This window comes from Epinephelus moara, chromosome 21 (genome assembly GCF_006386435.1).
Source record: "Epinephelus moara isolate mb chromosome 21, YSFRI_EMoa_1.0, whole genome shotgun sequence".
NCBI classification, from domain to species: Eukaryota; Metazoa; Chordata; class Actinopteri; order Perciformes; family Serranidae; genus Epinephelus; species Epinephelus moara.
Window position 1 is genome coordinate 9,875,902 of NC_065526.1, and position 13,860 is coordinate 9,889,761.

Here is a 13,860-nt window from a genome sequence, read left to right on the forward strand (position 1 = left end):
AAAAGCAGCGCGCACACTGGGATCTGTAGGGCTTGGATATAAAGTGCCACCAGTCCTTATCCTGCATCTCAGCTCACTGGTAGGTGAACCTTGTGACCTCAATCAAAAACTTTCTGAGTCAGCTCATAGGTGTTGACACAAATGGGTGCAAAGTTAAAGCTTGTTTGGCATGAGGATGTGTCGGGTGAAGATTTTGTTTGAAAGTTTGTGTCATTTTTTTTAACGTGCCATGCAAGTTTAATCTGGATTCTCTGTTTTTGACTTCTTTTGCAAGAGCTCCTAAAGACAAGTTTGACTGCTAGTCATCCAAAACTGTAACATGCCATTTCAAAACAGAGCTACAAAATGATGACAGTGCTTGCATGTGCTTTTTAAATTTCAAACATACACTACCCTGCTCGTTGGTGATTAATCAGCCAATATTAACTCAAATCTTAACTTTACCATCAATTATATATCTGCAGTTACACACCACTGACTCAGTGTGCAAATGGCTCATCAGACAAAGAGGGGTGACACACTTCACTTCACCTCGGCCGCTAATCTGACTGCATCACTCACTACAAGATCATGTAAAGAGCAGAAAGTGTTTCGCTCTCCAGATTCAGGCGCCGTGCCAAAATCACCTCTCAGGGATTTTCGGTGAAAGGTGTGTCTGAGTAGGCTTAAATGTTTGCACCTGCTTTCCTTTGTAGTGTCAAGCCTGCACCTGGCTTTTATTGTGTCAGAGTTAAATACAGGAGTCGAGGTGTTTCTGGATCGCAGGAGGCTTGTGTGGTGGGTGGCATAATGGAGAAACAACCAGAAACAAAACCTCATGAGTGGTAATACTTATTTCTTGTCTTTTCATCAGTTTCAATGAGACTGTTTAAGCACTATAACATCAGGTTTCATTTAAGGTCCAGTGTGTAGGATGTAGAGGGATATACTGGCAGAAATGGAGTGTTGTAAGTATGTTTTCTGTAGTGTTTAATCACCTGAAAATTAGACTCACTGTGTTTCACCATGTTTCTACAGTAGCCCAGAATGGACAAACCAAATGCTGACTCTAGATAGGGCCATTTGTGTTTTTGCGTCAACCAGCAATGTTAGCAGCCCCTCCATGACAAGACAAAATACTGATTTTTTAATGTGAAACTGCTTCATTCAGTGTTTTTATCCGTTTAAATCGAAGAAAAGACCTGTGCTGAAATTACGGCTCTCGTTCAAATCTCCTGAACGTCTGCATCCTAAGTTATCAGAGTAAAAAGTTGAGCACTGATTAGCAGGCGCTAGGCTCATGGCCATCTCTGACATGCCAAACAGCATCAGAGAAACAATGATTTGTCATGTGAAACTGCTTTATTCGGTGTTTTTACCGGTTTAAATCACCAAGTTTGTTTGTTTTGGAGAGGAGCAGACTTCTACAGATTATTCGGCTCCTTGTAAAAACCGCCTGAATGTTTGGATCCTTAGTTATCACAGAAAAAAGTTGAGCACAAAAAAGCAGGCACTAGGCTCACGGCCAATTCCAACATGCCAAACAGCATCAGAAAAAAACACTGATTATTTTAATGTGAAACTGCTTTATTCAGCGCTTTTACCAGTTTAAATCACAGTGTTTGTTTTGGAGAGGAGGAGACCTCTGCTGATAATTCAGCTCCTGGTTAAAACCTCCTAAGTTATCTGATTAGCAGGCGCTAGACTCACGGCCATCTCCGACATGCCAAACAGCATCAGAGAAACACTGATTTCTAACATGACACTGCTTTATTCAGTGTTTCTAGAGGTTTAAATCACTGTGTTTGTTTCTTTTGGAGAGGAAGAGACCTCTGCTAATAATTCGGCTCCTGGTAAAAACCTCCTGAACATCTGGATGTTTAGTTATCAGAGAAAAGAGTTGAGCACTGATTAGCAGGCGCTAGGCTCGCAGCCATTTCTGACATGCCAAACAACATCAGAGAAACACTGATTTCTAACATGACACTGCTTTATTCAGTGTTTTTACCAGTTTAAATCACAGTGTCCATTTGTTTTGGAGAGGAGGAGACCTCTGTGGATAACCTGGCTTTGGTAAAAACCTCCTGAACAACGAAAACTGTCGAAACTTTGACCATGAGAAGTTTCAGCTGGTTGCAATCTGCACTCCTCACCGCTAGACGCCACTAAATCTCTCTAAATCTTACACACTGTTCCTTTAAGTTACTTGGGGAACAGCTTTTATTTCTCTGTAGAGTGACTGATTTGTGAAATGAGGCAATCCTTTGCAGACTAATGTGCAGCATTTTTTAGGGGAATCAGACATTTTTGCATTCTTGTCAAACACAGTTTGTTTCAGTGACTAACCTAATTTGTCTTTTTTAATTAGCAGCTGGTTGTCATCTGTGTGTGTGTGTGTGTGTGTGTGTGTGTGTGTGTGTGTGTGTGTGTGTGTGTGTGTTGCTGTGGTTTTGTAGCTTTTTGCTTTAATGAATGAGAACAATTGTCTTTGTTGCTGAAATAGTTCCTATTGTGATGTAAATGTTGAAAAATGTTCTTGTTTGCAATGCAGGGATTTTACTTTTGCCTCACATTTTGCTGTACTAAATTTAACATAAATAAGAGTCACACTGCCATCCATACAACTTGGGCGTTATGTAGTTATAGTACAAATGTATCACACTAACTATAACCTAACAGTTAGCTCTGACTTGTGTTGGTAGTCACGGGCAGATTATGAGACAGTCGGCCTGTAAGAGCAGCTTAAGCACATATTAATATTCGGTAAGAATTTCCTTGTTGACATGACTTATCATATAGGTTCTGACGATATTTAAGTTTACACAACAGTTTCTGTATATTTTGAATAGTGTATGGTAGTGGACTATACTAAAGTTAGGTTTATATTTACTGTATTTATGTGTCAGAATGCAGGCACAAGTTATTTGCGCTAGGTATAGTGTCATAAGGCAGTTTAGTGCACATGCCAAAAGGAGATGGTGGTTAATGTCATGCGTTTGTATTGGTTTGGATCCTTATAAGTTGTTGACCATGTTATACAGTGTTTAAGAATAATGATGGGTAATATGTGAGAATATATAAACATAGGACATTGAGTCGGTAGTATTGTCAATAAACCTCGTTGAACTTTTTCCCTCCTTCATGTGAATACTGTGGATCTCCAGAGAGGGAACAGAAACATGAGTCAAAACTGAGACACCTCATAAACTAAGTGGCCTAGTAACTTTGGTACACTGAAACATCCACTACAAGGCCGCTACAAGACCTCCTTGCCTCTTTTTTTGTTGTGGTTTTTTGTGTCTGTGCTAATTTTGTGTCTCTTTGTGGTCATTTTGAGCCTCTTCCTGGTCGGTATGTGTTAACTTGAGTGACATTTTGCACCTGAAGGCCAAGGGGGGGGGGCATCCTCTGACACTTTGGGCCCCTGGGCCTGTGCCCAGTGCTGTAGGCCCGTTCAGTAATCCATCCATGCTGGTAAGTGTAACTGTGGTCACGAGCATTGCGAGCCACAGTGTCACACTTACTCTCACACATGCCTCCTCTTTGCCTCCTGGAGACTTGGCGAGACAGTTTAGCAGACATTACTCGATGAAAACTAGCTCCAGCTATTGTGAGTCAACAAATCTGTGCGGTATCTCAAGGACACACTGAAGTGACGAACTTGGGAGAGTGGAAACATCCGCGGGTCTCTCTCTCTCTTTGATCACCTGTGGTTCATTATTTTTCCACAAGGGGGCAGCAAGTATAAGGGAATGACTCTGAACAACATGGCACTCCTGTGGTGGTGGTGGTGGTGGCACCTGAGAGGGCCACAGGGATGCTGGGACTTTGGTTCATGTCTTTCAGTTTTCACATATGTTTAGTTCCTATACTGCGGGGTGCAGTGAACGCAACATGGAGGAGAACTAGAACACTTTTTTCTCAGCTTTCAGTGTCTTAAATGCAAATACTTCCTGGTTTCTTTACTCCTCTGAGACAGTAGACTTATTATTTTCAGGTTGTGGACTAAACAAGACATTTCAGGACATCATCTTGAGCTTTGGATAAAAAACTGATCAACATTTGTCACTATTTTCTAACATTTTATGAGCCAAACATCTAATCGAGACAGTTATCAACAGTGAAAATATTCATTTGTTGCAGCCCTAATAAAGACAAATGACATAGGTGGTAAGGAGGACGATGACATCACACCATTTCTGTAAATGAACTAGCAAACCTTTACAGAGTCACATCATTTTGATTGACAATTCAAATTGATCGCAAAATATACGGTCTGCAGTGCATTTCATAGTGACAGTGCTTTATTGCTCGCGGACGTATCTCAGCTGCAATGAAGTGAACATCAATTGTCTCTGGTAGAGGGAGGAAGCCTAGCAGATCCTCATTAGGGAATACTTTATCTTTTCCTGACAAAGATATATGTCCCGTGTCTCCACAGCGCTCCACAAAGTCCCTCCCATTTCTGAGAGGGCTCACTCCGTATACTACAAACGGCCAATCCGGGAAATGTATATCACACTCCTGCATATCCGTTAGAGTGATGAATGATGTATTGGAGTTGCTATTGATATTTCTTTATGCTGCAGTCATATTCGTTTCTACCACGCGCTGGCAACTCAATAAGAATACAAAGCTGGATTACAGGTTTTGATTTAGATGCTTGGAAACTTTTCTGTTGCTGTCTCTATTCTCTCTGTCTGGCTTTCTCTTGGAAAAGACTGTAGCTGCCCTCCATCTCACTCTCTCTCTCTCTCACATATACAAAGAAACACACACACGTGAAACACACAAAAGGTACCAGCGCTTCACATTCAACACTTTCATGCATTATATCCGAGTCTTACGTAAGGGGGGCACAGACAGTGGTAGTCAAAAGAAAACTGTCTCTCTCTCTCTTTCTCTCCGTCTCTCCGAGGGTTCGGTTTGGAGAGAGAATGTCAAACCGAGTCCTAGAAAAAGCCTCTAAATGTTTCATGCTGTTTCATCAGGGGGAAGAGAGAGGTTTGCTATGCTGCTGAAGCCTCACGTGTTCGTCCTCCCACAGTGTGTGAGTGTGGCATCTGTGTGTGTGTGAGTGTGGCATCTGTGTGTGTGTGTGTGTGTGTGTGTGTGTGTGTGTGTGCCCCAGTCCATGCAATAATAGGCATGAAACCAGAGGCTTGCTCACATGCACACAGACACGTTTGCAGGACATTTTTGGGGGACTTTGCATTGATTTACAGCTTAGTTATAGCCATTCCGTGAATTCCAATGAAAACAGATCCATTAAGTATTTGTGCTGATAACAGCGGCAGTAAAAATAATCAATTGGTTGTGATAGAAACACATGCAGAATACAGTATGCTCTCACATATTCATGTCTGCACTTCTCTCCTGGCTCAAAGGCAAATTTATAAGCTGTGTTCCAGTGCTTTTTATGGTTTATGCAGAGTTTTGTGCCGTTGATGATGTTGTTATATGTCGTGTTTTATCAATGGCATTTCCATAAGCCTTAAATCAGGGGTGTCAAACTCATTTTAGTTCATGGGCCACATATTTTATCTCAAATGGGCCGGACCAATAAAACCATTGCACAATAACCGGTCATCAGCTCCAATATTTTCCCCTTTTTTAGTGTTAAGAATTACAGTAATTCTGTAGATGTTTATCCTTTTACAAAACAGATGAACAGCCTGAGATATCTCAAGGAAAATAAGTGCAATTTCAGCAGTATGTCTCAGGTTTTCCAAATTTAGTCAGTCTAATTCCTGATACAGATTCTTTTGATCTGAAGCTGCTGATTGACAATATTTTGCACAATGTTCCATATCTTTAGTCACAGTTCTTACATGAAGTAGGCAATGCATTGTTTAACTTGCTCCTGAGACCTGGCACCTTTCAGTCTGGTCATCTTGTGGGCTGCATTTTGACCCTTTGGCGGGCCGTGTGTTTGACACCCCTGCCCTAAATCATATTCATCCATGTGTTGTGTCACCATCTGGGTCTCCAGTGTGCCATTTCTGTTTTGGGTTCATATTCTGTGCTGGAACCTGTTGCAGGTAATCCCTTTAGCCACATTGAATATGCTCTTTATGGCATGTGTGGGGTTTTAGAAAATAAAAAGTGTGCTTATGTCGCTTAAGCTATGAGAATAAGAATGTAGTATCAGCCAAAGCTGATTAAGATATCTCTGCCACCAGAAGAACACTTTAATGCGGCCTCCTCTGCTGACCTGATGTGCCCCATTTTAAATCTGGCACGCACCTCCAGATTTTTATTTGTAATTCAACGAGACATTTGTGATGTCACCCGCCCCCTTTTTAGATGTGCACATTATCCCAAATGACTATGAAATGACGCGCGCGCGCACCCACTTTCCCCCTGCATAAACACCCACCCAGCTCTTACCCCTTTCCCTTGTTTATATGTTTTATATTCAGATCTTTTCCTCCCGGAGATCATCCATCTTTTCCCCTGTACACCCCTCCGAGAATTCCTAATACGAACCTCAATCACGTATGATTGCGTTAAAAGAGTTGAGGAGAGACAGAGAGGGAGAGAGGAAGAGAGGAGGAGGAGGAGGAGGAGGAGGAGGCTGTGGACCGAGACCGTCCACTCTCCCTGTCGGCGATGTAACACACCGACAGCATCCATCCAGGACGCACGGGAAATAACGCTCTGCCTACTTTATTATTTGTGCGCTACAACAAAAAGCACTCTGGCGTGCGTTCGCCTCAACTAATTGTTGCTTTTCCAGACGAGCATCCCTCCCTGCAGGCTCACATCTCTGCAGCATCCTTGCAGAGTAGCCTCTGCTGCCGATTCCATTTTTCCCCGGCTGCATTTTCGAGGTGCCATCGACAGAACCGGAGACTGGGCTCACGTTATCTGGGCTCCCGCACAGCCGCACGGACCGGCAGCGACCGGTCTCATTCATCGATGTGCATGGGAGTAAATTATTAGTGAGAGAGGGGAGGAAAAAGTTCATTTCTCCAGCCGCGCACGAGCATCTCGTGCATGGATTTAGGTTGATGCGAATTATTAAAAAAGGCGTCAGGGAGCCAGAGGAGAGGCTGGTGTGCAGATGAGGATTACGAAGTCGTGCTCGTCAGACGCGGCGCTGTTCACCTGGAATACCTGAAGCTCTCCAATGACACGCAGCTGCATCAACTTATCAACACTGTTGCATGTCTTTACGGCTGACATGTCGGCCCCTGTGGCCTAGCCCGTAGGTGCATGTTGTCTATCAGATCGGGTGTTGATTTGAAGCCCTGAGTGCCAGATACTTAGACTCACGCGCCGCTGTCCCCTCCAGAGGATGCTGCCTGAAGCGCAATGATGCCCGGGACCCGGAGGATTTTCTGATCAGGATGACATTTGGTTAAAAAACACTCGTGGACACTCTGAATCTACTCTCTCGTTTTTCTTTTTTTTATTGCGCCAAGAAGCTGCACCAAGATCCGACCTCTGCCGAACTCAGACTCTCGGTTTTCAGACTCGGTTCGGGGAGATGGCCGCGATCGCCAGCTCCCTGATCCGGCAGAAACGCCAGGCGAGGGAGTCAAACAGCGACCGGGTCTCGACTTCGAAACGTCGCCCCAGCCCCAGCAAAGACCCCCGCTCTCTCTGCGAGAGGCATTTCTTGGGGGTCTTCAGCAAAGTCCGTTTCTGCAGCGGCAAGAAAAGACCCGTTCGGCGGCGACCAGGTCAGTGCTGTAGATTCCCCCCCCCTTTTGAACTGATGTGTGTTATGTGTGCGTATGGAAGCGGTTTCCCTCAGCACCCCCCACCCCGCCCCTCTTTGGAGCATTATACTGCAGTCAAGGGCTCCAATCTGAGCCGGAGGAGAAGGTAGATTTTCTCCGCGGTGCGAAAAAATCCACCTGTTCCATTAGGTCTTGTTGTCTGTCGATCCACCGCACGACACAACCCTCCCCCATATACCGAGCAAGAGCAGCCTGAATGTATAGCAAATGATCCATACTATGCTGTGACGTTACCCCCTTTATTTCTTGTGATCCTGCTCTGATCAGAATAATCAATCACACTGGAACTACTGTATTTCAGTTACAGCTTGAATAGGCTTTGTTCCAGCTGCTATATGTAAGCCTTCGATTTTGCACACTTAATTTTTGCACCCCCCTCCTCCCCTCCACACACACACACACACACACACACACACACACACACACAACTTGAATACACTCAAAAAGGCTGCTTTAAATGACCTAATCCAATATTACTGCAGATTGGGGGTACAGAGGGGAGATAAGTTGCACCGCAGTGCACCAAGGCTCTTTTGAGATTAAATGTTTTAATGGTAAATGTTTATTGCAGAGAGGGAGCTTTACTGCAGTGAAGGGAGGTATAGCCTTAGTGATTAAGAGCTACTCTGGCTGTATTAGACACAGGCTCCGAGCCTACTACACTCCATGGTATAGCCTTCCCCCCCTTTTTTTTCTAATTCCCCTGGCTCCGTCCCGGTGCACAGATAACAAGCCAGTGCTGAAGCCAGCCCTCCCCAAATCCAGATAGTTCTGTGTGTGATGAACGGCAGTCAGGTCCACTCACAGTCCTGCAGACAGACTGATGAGGAATGAGGCAGGAGGACAGACAGACATCATTTTTTAAAGGCAGAAAGGGAGGACAATGGAGAGACAGACACCCAGCCAGCCAGCCAGACTAAATTAAAAACGCTGTCGTCGCGCAGCCTCATCGGACAGACAAACAATCCCAGCGCCAAAAAAGCCTCCACAAAATGAATAGAAACACAAGCAGACAGACAGACAACAAGCCAGTCAGGCCTCCAGACACTGTTGGGCAGGTAGGTAACTCCTTTGCAACTGACACATACATGAACAGACAGAAAGCACGGACAAGACAGATGCTGTGCTTCCTCTAATTGATCATCCTTATCTACCTTATGCCTTGCCATATATTTGCATATAAACAGCCGATACACTGGAGAATTCATGAATTCTGCCTGTTTAAAAGACTGTTGTTTTTCCTTCTATTCCCCCCTTCGTAAGATGCACCCTCGAAACCTCCACAGGTGTCCCATAAGGGCTGCAGGCTAGGTCAGTAGCTCAGCCTCCATCCGTGTGTGCTGTGTTTTCTTCTCGTCTCCACCCCATCTCGCGCCCATGTCGACTCCCCCTCGGCCAGGGAGGGGGGTGGGGGTGGGGAAAGGGGTGGGACAGAGAGGGAGGGACGGGCGGGGGGCTTCAACACCTGTCTGACAGCCGACGACCCTCTCCCTTGCTGATCTCTTCTTTTTTCTTTCATCCCTCCTTCTGTGTGGCTTTCTTGGATTTCTTAAGCTTAATTTCGTACCTGTTCTTTTTTTTTCCTGGTAGCTAAAGCTCTCTCCTGTAGCCAGTCGTTTGTCGCTCCTCTGTCTCTCCTCTATCTTTGGCTCTGCCTCCTCTCATTTTGTTCTTGCCTCATTCTCCTCGTCAGTCTACGTCGGATTATCCTCGCTCCTTGTTCTGTGTCTGTAAATATGTGTCAAGTACTGCTGTGTAAGTGTAGTAGAGGTCCTTATAGTGTATTTTGGTGTACATGGATATGTTGTGTTCCTCCTTGTCAAACACTATATCAGAACAGGTGATCATTCACCATTTCATGGTCATGACGCCATTTGTCGACGTACCTAAATGTTTTTGTCCTTCTGTATTGGTATGAAGTAAATTTATTGACGTTTTAATGGCCCATACACACACAGGATGATTTGCTGTATGTTGCCACTGGAAGACATTCTTCTTGCACAAACACATGAGGTAAAATCCGGAGTTTGGCTTGAAGCCTGTTTTAACATGCACACACACACACACACACACACAAACACACACCCTCTCTGCTAAATGATTGGAACTGATGAGCCGTCAGCGATTGCTCGGGCCCACGTTGAGGTCTTAATTTATGGAAGCGTAGTTATCACATGTGATTTACTGGTGTGTACCCTCCCATGTACTTTCACACACACACATAAGCGCGCACACTTTCTCCTCACCCTGCCTGTGATGGATGATGAAGGGCCTGTCCCAGGAATTGATGGCCCCATCCCAGGGGTAGGTGAGTTGGGGACTGATGGTCAGGATGATGTACAGTTGAGGTGAACCCACTCTAGTTGGGGGTCACTCGGCGTAGTCTTTCTACGGGCTGTCTTCTGTGAAATAAAAAAGGAGCATATGCACCGGTAATTATTGCTGTGATCAGCGTTTGAGTAAAGACTTGGGATGGATTACTAAATGGGCCTCTTGGGCACAGGCCCAGGGGTTCAAAGTGTCAGGGGGACCCCAGTCCTTCACTTGCAAAATGTCAAATGCCAAAAGAACATGCATGGGCAGGAAGAGACTCAAAATGACCAAAAAGAGACACAAAAGAACCACAAAGAGATGCAAAGAAACTGCAAAGAGACGTAAAACAATTCAAAAATGGGCAAAACAACCACAATAGAGACAAAAACAACCACAAGGAGACACAAAATGACCACAAAGAGGCGCAAAACCACTACAAGGAGAGATAAACTGACTATGAAGAGAAATAAAACAAACCCAAGAGGGACAAAAACAACCACAATAAGATGTATAATGACTTCAAACAGATGCAAAACCACCCCAATGTCTGTGCGTCTTGCTTCTACGTAGGAGAGGTGGTGGGGCCCAGGCACCTATTGTCTCATAATCCGCCCATGGACTCAGTGTATGCTGTCACTGTTAAAGACAGGTCTGGCTAAGAGTTTTGTTTCTCTGTCCCGATATCCAAAAAGTTTCTTTCTGCTAAATCATTTGGGGTTTTATGTGCCTGACTGGCCTGCATTCAACTGCACAGCCTCCAACTCTTCTTATGACCTTGGAGGACAGTCAGGCACACTCATATTCCCTTATTGCAATCACATACATCATCTATCAGGACACAATGTGAGCCCCGCAAAGCAAACATTTCAATTGTTGAATGGGTACTTAGTGGCATAAAATGAAACTGAGCACCAGTTTAATTGTGATAAAATGCTTAATTTGTTTCTTTTGTCAGGCAGAGAATAAACAAAGGATTATTAATATCCAGCATCTGAGTTGATGTCTGATTTCAGTGGAGCTTGTCTCAAAATCTCTTTTGCTATTGCAAAAACAAACACTGTTTCCAGCTGTAGTGTTTCATTATTCACGGTATCCCTAAGAAAACGTATTAGTTAGATATACACACTCTCTACCTTTTCTTTTATCTGAGGAACAAGCTTTACTTCTCCTGCGTTTCCTTGTCAGGAGCCACAAGCCAAGTCTTGTTTACCTAATGGTGTCATCTGACTCTGACTGCTGCTTTTGCACAAATCCAAAAGACCTGCCGGACATTAGACAGACCACAGAGACCACTCGCATATTTCCCCCTCAGATAAACACTTTTCCTTTTTTTTTTTTTTACACATCTATTTTTTCTTGGCGTAGCCTGAGGCCGAGAGTCTTTCTTTGCCCCGAGCTAATCCTCGTTTCCACCTGCTCCCCTGAAGTGTTGAGCGCTTCGAGCGGCACCCTGGCCGGTTGCCAGATGTCACAGCCTCAAAGTTGGAGGTCGGTTCAGGGTTAGTGCAATGAAATAAAAAGACTCTAAGAAACTTTAGGTCAGTTTCCTTTAGGTCAAGAAAAAGCACTGGAATCCTTCGGGGTAAACCTGTTGCCTATGATAAAACCTCAGAATCTCTTTCATTGAATATCAGTGATATCGACCCAAAACTGCACAGTTGCTTCATACCAAATAAAGAAACCATTAGCATGTCAGTGTACATTACAAAGGGATTTTAAAAGGGGTTTCTAAATGGTGCAAAAACAGCCATTTTTCTCTACCTGATACAGTAAGACATTATGAGACAGTAACAATGTTCTCATCGATTTTCTGTCATGACGTTCTCATTGTAAAGGCCTTCCCGTCAAAAAGCCGCTTTGGGAATTATGCAGTACAACAGATGACTCATTACAAACTGTCCATCATAGTCGTATTGATATTCACCAGCTGGTAAGAGTTAAATAAAGAGGTGAAGTGGTTTTTAAGTTTAAGTTTTTGTGAGCAGGCAATTGGAGGCTGGACTGTGCCACGAGAACAATAAGATTTTTTAAAGTGTTAATTAAAGTTGAGTATTTAATTAATATATTTATAGAGATTCACACTTCATGCAGAAATTTAATTAATTTTGCTTTTGATTTATGCAATTCAAAAATTGCTGAAGGCGTAATTTATTAGACATGTAAACACACCAGTAAATATTTTTAAATGCTTCAGGCAGTTTAAAGGGTGAAAAGTCTGTAATTGCTCTGCTGGTACTCTCCATCTTCCACAGCCAGCTTGTCTTCTTTAATTAATTAAACACTGTGCATTTTATGTCTGTGAAACGTGTTTGTAAGACGTGTTTAAAACTGCTTCATATGAAGAGCTGTGAGTGTGCAAACACTTAGCTGAAAGCCGAGCTATCAACTCTTCTGTGTGTTTTCATTCACAATTAAGAGAATGCTGTTCTGACATATTCTTGGTGGGGATGGGGCTGTGGCTTGGCCGGTGGTTTGTGCGCTGTCTGTGTGTGTGTGTATGTGTGTGTGTGCGTGTTTCAGAGCCGCAGCTGAAAGGCATCGTGACACGACTGTTCAGCCAGCAGGGCTTCTACCTGCAGATGCAGCCGGATGGAACCATCGACGGCAGCAAGGACGAGAACAGCGACAACAGTGAGTGGAGCGCTATGGAAGCTATAGCTTCCAGCATGAAACATTTAATGGCAATGAGTCACTTGCTTATATAATATATTACCACATTTTATAAGCTGTGCTTTATCATTTTTAATTCTTACGTAACTGATGCCAGCCTAAAGCATTCCAAAATTAGTTTAAGAATGCCCTCGTTGAATTGGATTATCAATCAAAAAAAACCTACAATTTAAAAAGGGAAACTATTCACCAAATTCCTCAAAGCAGAATGCCCTCTTTTCTGAATCTGGTTATGCAACAGTATGCATGAGATACAACTGTAGACATAAATGTGTCAAAACCTACTCGAATGGTTTATGAATTCCTATCCAGTCGTCTCATACCTTTCGAGGTAAGTCAATACAGTATTTATGGGAGCATCTTCTACTCAAATTTCTGTCCCCAGTGAAATTAATTCCAACATCCCTGTCCCGGTCTCTCTAAGTAAACCATTTCTAGTGTGTACACTGCATGATTGTAAGCGGCACATTGTTTTGATTGATTCTTCTCTGAAGTGCGTGTGATTATCACAGCAGAAATCCCTTCCCTGAAAGCCCCATCGCCTGACACAACTGTAGCCCCGCAGCTTCATGTCTAGTCACACAGATCCCTCCCTGAGCCACTTCTTTGCAATATTTCACCACCGATCGACTTTCCATAGTGGGCTACCAGTAGATAAATAGTCTCCAGGGAGTAGCCCCCTAAAGATATCACACCTCCTTCCACTCTCACAGGGACAGGAAAAGGGGCAAACCAGTAGAGAGTCTTCTGCATTAAAACATATAGGCTATGGTAACAGTTTCTTATGGGGAGTGAAGGATCAAGGAAGAGATATATGTCGGCGGAGAATGGTCGTCAAAGCGATAATGACGACGCTCCCAGTCTGGAGTGAGGCCAGACAGGAAACCAATCATGACCTTTCTTCTCTAAAACATCCTGCCAATCTTAAAGGAAGCCCGAGCCAAAGCTGCTGGACCATAGCAGTCATGCGGTGAAAAGAACGGTCTCTCGCTGTCACTCGTCGTTTTATATTTTATGAGGGGATAGATCTTCAGTACTTATAGCATAAGGAAAAGGGTCTTCAGGACAAAAAGGATTACTGCACAAACAAAGAAAAAAGGAAAACACACCCTGCATTTCCTCTGTGCACCTTAAACACATTGCTGGTTTT

General features: G+C 43.8%; 1 protein-coding gene across 5 annotated transcripts in view; it reads left to right on the forward strand.

The window, feature by feature from the left end:
• fgf12a (fibroblast growth factor 12a) overlaps positions 1-13,860 on the forward strand; it is a 54,962-nt gene that overhangs the window by 14,127 nt on the left and 26,975 nt on the right. For 2 of the 5 annotated variants that reach the window (XM_050033260.1, XM_050033259.1), the window contains exon 2: positions 12,561-12,671. In XM_050033260.1, the coding sequence (XP_049889217.1) occupies positions 12,561-12,671 (111 nt within the window). Of the gene's footprint in view, positions 1-58; positions 80-6,627; positions 7,668-8,990; positions 9,039-12,560; positions 12,672-13,860 lie in introns of those variants that run through there. The other 3 variants (XM_050033257.1, XM_050033261.1, XM_050033258.1) reach the window with 3 other exon arrangements.